At 44.3% G+C, this 7,376-nt stretch overlaps 1 protein-coding gene across 1 annotated transcript; it reads left to right on the forward strand.

Moving 5' to 3' along the window:
- Positions 1–1,250: 1,250 nt before the first annotated feature.
- LOC139133434 (transcription factor Sox-11-like) lies at positions 1,251–5,309 on the forward strand. The gene has a single exon (XM_070700031.1). The coding sequence runs from the start codon at positions 3,362–3,364 to the stop codon at positions 4,466–4,468; it is 1,107 nt and encodes a 368-aa protein (XP_070556132.1). The 5' UTR covers positions 1,251–3,361; the 3' UTR covers positions 4,469–5,309.
- The last annotated feature ends 2,067 nt before the right edge of the window (positions 5,310–7,376 follow it).

Here is a 7,376-nt window from a genome sequence, read left to right on the forward strand (position 1 = left end):
GTGACTGTCAATCATCCGGGATCCACGTGTCTGGCACAAAAGCGCGAATCTTTATGATTGCCGTGGCGTGTGACTTGGTGGTGTCACGTGACTCAATTTTTGGGAAAAGACTTTGAGGCCCCAGCAAGGGGCGCCGGTCTGTCCTATTTCAGAATACCCCCGAATTTTAAGTGGTTAGCGAAACTAATAATTGGAAGGGGCTGAAAGAGAGAAAAAATATAATTAATTCTCTCGTTCTATACACGGGGAGGAATAATTTGACTACTTAATTGGAACTCAAGGAAGAATGCAAAATGCGAAGTTTAAAAGCGAAAAATGGCGCTGGCAGTAAGTAAGGTAAAATGAAACTGTAAACACACTGTCCAAGCTGAAGTCAATATTTGCGAATTTAAAACGGTACTGGCCAGTCAAACATAGCTGTCCCCGCGATAGCAGAGCGTCAGTAGCGATTGCCGCGTAATTGGTACAGAGTACACGCGCACACTGGTTAAATGATAAAATGATTTTATTTTGAAATAAGATTTCCATGCCCGTAACAATTTTGCCCTCTCTCTGCCTTCTCTAAGTCTGTTGATTTCATTCATTAAAAGAGGGTAACTTGGAGGGGAAAATGCTCGCTTGATCTCTGTAGTAAGAGCTGTTTGAAACACTGTAAACACTCCCACCGGCACCTTGCGATGCGTAGGTACGAAATTCCAATCGAATTTTGCCCTCAAACGACAAAAAAAAAAAGGCTCATCCCACTGAAATTCTCATTTGGTAGAAGGCATGCTTTTTGACCAGCGATTTTTGGCGAATTTCTGTTGGCGGCCTGGTAAAGAGAAGCATGTATGAGTTTCATTTGTGATTTGATCGTTTGATATAGGTATTTTCTATCGGTTTGGAGCGGCGACAATTGAAAGTCTCCCTTTCAATAATGTTTCTCACACCTAGCATAGAACCTAACGCTCATCAGCATTGAAGAAATTCCCCGAAAAAAGGAAGGCTCATTGGCGGGGTTTACTTATGTGCCCAGCCACCGCCACGAAGCGGCGATTTTCGGCTCATTATCATTTTAATTTGTGTAATAATGCTGATCAGTATGAATGAATTATGTGAATACGACAAATAATTGTATAAATTTATGGAGGTGAAAGTACCACGCATGCGCCTTGTAGACAGCAACGCCCAGCAACATTAAATATGATAACTCATTGCTGATTCAGCTGCCGCGATGATAAAAAACTTTCATAATTCGTTATCAGCGACCATTCGTGCTGGCTACTGTTTGTGTAAGTGCGCCGCAATCCGACAGCTTTTGGATTTCCGCGTTTTGACTTTGTCCTCTCGGCCTGTGTTGGCGATCTGCCCTCACTGTGAAAATAAGGTGGGTCAGGCGGGGCGTACGTGCAGTGGCGAGCCTCTCGGAGCCAGAAAGCGAGGTTTCGTTGATTACGTTATGTGAACATCTATGTCATCTTGTCGTTGAATGTTTTGTTATCATGGCGGACCGCGCGCAGACGATCAGCTTTACGCGGTCAACCGCTCGAGTCGCGCAATGATTTCTCTATGACGATTTATACGGATTCAATATTCGATGGTCGTAACTTGGCTGTTTGATCACTATTTTGGTGACCGCGGGCTAAAATAATGTATTGATTTAGGTTTATAGTGCACTGTTGTTAAAGAATATCTTTTTAAGGTGTTTTATTTCATAATTGATACAAATAAGCGAATATGTTATAAGCTTACCCTCCGATGGATGTCCACGGCATGGTCAAAACACATGCGCACGCAGAGTCCATCAACCGACTGAACCGTGTGGAGAAAGTGCCTGTAAGAATACGGTCGATGGCACGATATCCCAATGTAGTAAATTTTCAAATATTTCCGTCGCTGTTTGATATACTGCCGGACGTAGTACATGTTTCCCAAAAAGTTTAAGCTGGTAATTTAGGAAGACTTTTTAGGTCAAAATTTGGAACATTTTACCCTTCGGAGTCACATTGGTGATGAACTTGTGTGTATGGTTTGTTTTTTAGGAAGTCGTTTTATTGCTGGTCTTCCACTATTATTTTTTTTTTTTTGCGTTGCACATCACCGTAAATTGAAACATTCTGTATCAATTTCCAGGGGGTGAGCAGCGTGTATTGGAAGACCGCAACCACTTAGGACATTACTTACTCCCAAATCAGCGTCTGTGACAAGCGCCACGCGATTGCGCCCCGCCCTTATCGCCAATATAATCTCTGGTGTCGATCGGTCCCCCTTTCGTCGCTGCACCCCACTTCGAAACGTCACCTCCCATTTTGGTGGGTTTTTTTTCATACCAGACCTCCCGTGTCCCATAAAAAATAAAGAAAAACAAATAAGAAGGGTTCCAAATAGGGAGACTTTTGCTCTTGTAAAAAATGAATCGAAGTTTGGGAAAAAAACTGTCCGCCATTTGAAACCAAGGTAATCTGTATGTGCCCTAGTCTGCTCAAAAATCTGTATTTGTAAAGTTGATTACGGTTAGGCTTTATGTCAGGTGATTATCATGATAGCGTTTCTCCGATTTTACGAACAGTAGTTGTCAAGTTACCGGCCAGACATCCGCACCATGCATCGACCAACCCATTCTTACTATTCTGCACATTTTTCAAGCATAGTAGATAACTTCTCGTTTGCTTGACACCTTTACATTGAGAGTTAGATGAACAATAGAGACTAATTGTCGCCTTCCAGGGCGGGAATTTTAATGAAGGAGCTTTCTATTTTCTTTCCATCGCGTGCCATGCAAATCTTGGCAAATTATACCAAAATTTATTCAGCGTCAGGTCTAATTATGGCCAGAAAACAATAAACTCGCGTTTTACAAGATAAGATGTGTTGTTAAGGTCTGTGTCGAATTTTCTTCATCATCAAATGCGACATAGCTTACCTTTTGAGTCTTTTACGCTTTTTCAAATCAAAGTTGTGCTTCAAGATTCGAATTATTTCAAGGTTACAAGAGTGAATTATGGGGGTAACATGTGCAGTTGACATAGTTTTTTTTTTCACTCGCGTCTATCTCTTTTCGAGTATGTGTAGTACTTTACGCGTTGAATTGTAAGCCCGCCCCCTACTGTTGTTTACATCCACGACCAATCAGGGCGCACTGGGCGGAGTCAAATTGTGATTGGTCGAAGTTGGATCGTGTGCAGGGCTATATTTTGAGCTGTAACAATCTGCTTATACTAGTTCGAAGTTGAGATCGCTTACAGGACGCACACGATCTGTGCGATCAGCTACACTACCGAAGCGATTTTTTTTTACCTCAAAGTTTGTCACAACATCTTGAATTTTTATACTGCGATCACTGTTACATTCCTGCTGTACCTGAACTGACACGTAACGCATCATGGTTCCACAGACGACCAACGCTCCAAGCGGAGCTCATTCATCAGGACCGAGCTCGCCAGCCAATTCAGACAGCGGTAGCTCGTATTCGACCGACAGTGCTATGGACATATCCACATCTGTACTCGGGGAGGAATCCCATGGTGTTTGTGCCACGAACTGGAAATCTTCCACCGGTCACATCAAACGGCCAATGAATGCCTTCATGGTGTGGTCGCAGATCGAGCGGCGAAAGATCAGCGAGTACCACCCTGACATGCACAACGCCGAGATCAGCAAGCGGCTGGGCAAGCGATGGAAGCTGCTCAACGAGGAGGAGAAGCAGCCGTACGTGGAGGAGGCTGAGAGACTCAGGCTGCTCCACATGCAGGAATACCCAGACTACAAATACAGACCACGAAAGAAGGTAAAGCCAAGTAAGCCAAGCGAAGGCAGTAGCCGCAGTCATAGTTCAAAACATAAAAACCACCATTCCAAACACAAGAGTTTCAAGTTGACCCAGACAGGCACAAGTAGAGACAGACTCCCCAAACTCAAGCTGACCGTCGATAAGAAATTTGCCGTCGACAAGAAATTCAGGGATAGCATCAAGGCTAGCCGTTCGGTCGAAGTACCCATTACCCAGCGCACGCCACCTGCCAAGGTTCCTTCCAGCCCCACGGTGTCGGCGCCTGACTCACCGCCTGAGTCGCTCAGTTTCTACGAGGAGCCCGTCAAGACTGCGGAACACTCCATTGAGCGCGATAGCAGGAAACTCGACACAGTGCCAAACGCCAGTGAGTCAACCCACTCGTCATCGGTGACAACAGCGGCGGCGACGACGACGACGGCGATCACCACCACCCATCATCATCATCATCACAACAACAACAACAACAGTAGCTCTGCCACAATCGAGGATGACTTCCCCTTTCCGTCGAACTGGCCCGCTTTCGAGCTCGCCAGCTTGAACCTTAGCAATCTCACAGAGGACCTCAGCCCCTTTACATCGGACTCTTGTAGCAGCTCGGGCACACATTTTGAATTTCCGGACTACACAACGCCAGAAGTAAGTGAGCTAATCGAGGAGGGCGACTGGCTTGAAATAGCCTCCCTCGTACCAAACTGATAAAGCTGAATCCAGCTAAATATACTGACTTTGAACTTTAAGAGAGACTACAGTGCCCATATTGTACTGTTTTTATACATGCAATAGGCAAACTAAGTTATATATATTTATACAGTTTTATGCAATTTTCTACTTGTGATTTTTTCCAAACGAACTCGAAAGAAACCGGTATTCCAAAAAATTTTGATAAGTTTATTTTTCATTTGAATTGTATACGGTGGCAATCGGTCCTGTGTATGTTTACATGTGTTCACGAAAGTGGAACGAATTTTTGGAAAAAAAATATTTTGTATATGGCGATCACAGATTTTGAAATTCCTGTCAAATGGCGTTGGTGTGCTGTGTGACCCACTATGTACACAGTGCTGGTAGAGAGAGGCATCGAACAACTTGTTCAAACAATCGTGTATGTATCATATTATTGTAGAAAATTTTTGCTGAAAAAAAATTGGTTCCTCTCGCTCTTTTGTACATTTCTCTAGTTTTATTATGAAAATATCTCTTATTTTTTGTTCTACTAAAGCACTATGTTGGAAATAACTGCATTGATTTGCAAAAGAAAAGGTCACCCTGTGTTTTCGATTCTGACTGTGCTACCGCTAACTGCCTTCTTGCTGCAGTTTTTTGTAAATTACCATGTTTTCGTATTTGTCAACATATCCTGTTCATACTGTTTAAAAAAATTAAGAACCAGTGATTTTTTTCTTCGACGAGCCCAGATCAGGAGAAATATATATCTTTCAGAATACAGTGTAATATATTTTTGGCTAGACTGTTTTTTTGATTATTTGATATAACTTTGTACAAGTTCGTAGTAAAAAGCAATTTTCGATGAAAATGAGATCACCCTTGTGTGTTGCGTGTGTTTTGAATGTTAGGTATATAGTGGCGTACTCGGTAATTCATTCATTTCGGAGGCCGCAAAAAGGGTCCATTCGGCACGGCTATTATCATAACGATTGGCGATGGGGTCTACGTACAACTGGACAGTGGCCGGTTCAATTTTTTTTTTGTCAACATCTAAAAGTTTGTCCACGCAGGAAACTGTGAATACCTTTGGTCTTAGTATGCGGGGTCAGTTTGTTTTTGTACACTTTCCGGCCTTAAATTTCTACCGCGTCTGGTCAGTTGTCCAGCGGTAGTCTTATCGCCAATGACCCCTGCAGCCCGGTCTGTAGCCGCCTATCGCTGAATACACATGTCCACTTAACGCCAGTTCTTTTGATCAGCTAAGTCGCTTGGCTCGAGTTTACATTAGGCCATCTGCTCTGCCCTAATCTGCCTGACAAAGGGGGCTTTTGCAAGTGTCTCCATCTCCGGACCCTGCCTGGTCCCCCCAATCGAGTGGTCCCTCATCCTCTCTTCAATGCATTCGTCTAGTGCTCCTAAAAATAGTCTCTCAGCTGTAAACGACGGGTCGGGGGGAAAACAGCGTTACGTGAAGCCCTGCCCTTTGTTGACCAGTGTGTGTATTTTATTACTTTGGTCTAGTCAATGTTATGGCTGTCAGCATCGTAGACGGGTGTGCTTATTGAAAGTGACCGGGGTCACAGCTCGCTTCCAGTGAGGAAAACGACACCGCTTCGGTATGGCCCTCTTCAGACGCTTATAGAAACACACATATGAGACAGGGTGAGGGCTTGGGAAAACGCCGGGCTTTTGTGTTTGCCATGAATGACTCCGTCATTTCAAATGAAGCATTTCACGCCTCTTAAGACAATTGATTCACTCCATGCGATGCTTGCACGCTGACTCAGAGCGCTTGATGTTGACAAGCAGCGGCAACCGCTTCTAGCCCCAGGGAATAAATTTAGCTCGGGCTCCCGACCCGACCTCGACTTCGCGTCAGACCCATTTCCCATCGGAGATGAGATTTTAACTCGCTGGACGGCTGACCTACACGATGGATATATCCTGGGATCGCACCGGATGGCTATCATAGTGCTGGGAGCCCCATAAATCACACCAAATAAATCGACCTAAAATTTAAATGACGCTGTGGGCGAAATGAAGAATATTCGCGCGATCAACGATGTGGAAATTTGTTTCAACAGCTAGACGTCGACCCATAAAACGTACCGTTGTTGAACTTACAAAAAAAATAGCAAGGAAAGGCATCTTGGCTTGGCTCGGTGATGACCATTTGAGCCATAAGTTCGCGCCACCGGTCAACCGGCGACCGATTTAAAAATAGCTCGGCGCTAATCACATCGTTCACCATTGTTGATGTTTGTTCGCGCTGCATAATGTTTACAGGGCGAGGTTGAGACTGACCTTTCGGTGCAAAATCAGCTGTCCGCTTGCCGCGCCGGGTCATTTACGGAAAAATACGCCTTTCGGCACCGAAAATTTGAAGAGGATAGCGCTGTACGTATATCCGAATGGCGTCCCTAAGCTAGCGACAATTGGGAGAAGCGAAATTGTAGTTATTTTAATATTTAGTTTTACTATGCGTGTGCGATGACTTGGAATTCGGTAAATCTCTTACCCCTCCCAAATACCAGAATCAACCGTCATTTTCCATTTATTTGCAGGCATACGCGTGTTTTTTTTGGTCCATAAAAACAAACAAATTTGGATAAATAACAGCCTTGGCCCGATTTTGGGGGGTCTCACCCACTTTGAGTTTGGACTCGGATAGGACAACATCATTCTTTTTTTTCGTTCAAGGACGCACGTACTATCGCTTTACACGGTGCTACTTCTGGAAGCTAGCTGACGACGCCTTTTTCATCGGCGTTGCAGGGTTGCAGGGCAAGAACTAGCCCCCAGAGCACGTACCGAGAGTTTGGCGATTTGTTTTTGCGTATTGCTGCAGAAGTTCGAATGCAAAGGGGCGGTGGCTGGCTCAACGGTTCTTTTACAAACTGCATACACATTCCGAAAATTGCAATTTACGTATATATGT

The sequence above is a fragment of the Ptychodera flava genome, chromosome 5 (genome assembly GCF_041260155.1).
Source record: "Ptychodera flava strain L36383 chromosome 5, AS_Pfla_20210202, whole genome shotgun sequence".
Classification (NCBI taxonomy): domain Eukaryota; kingdom Metazoa; phylum Hemichordata; class Enteropneusta; family Ptychoderidae; genus Ptychodera; species Ptychodera flava.

What these genes read in the sequence shown, in the direction of transcription:
- LOC139133434 (XM_070700031.1), top strand. Translation starts at nt 3,362, where the DNA reads ATGGTTCCACAGACGACCAACGCTCCAAGCGGAGCTCATTCATCAGGA.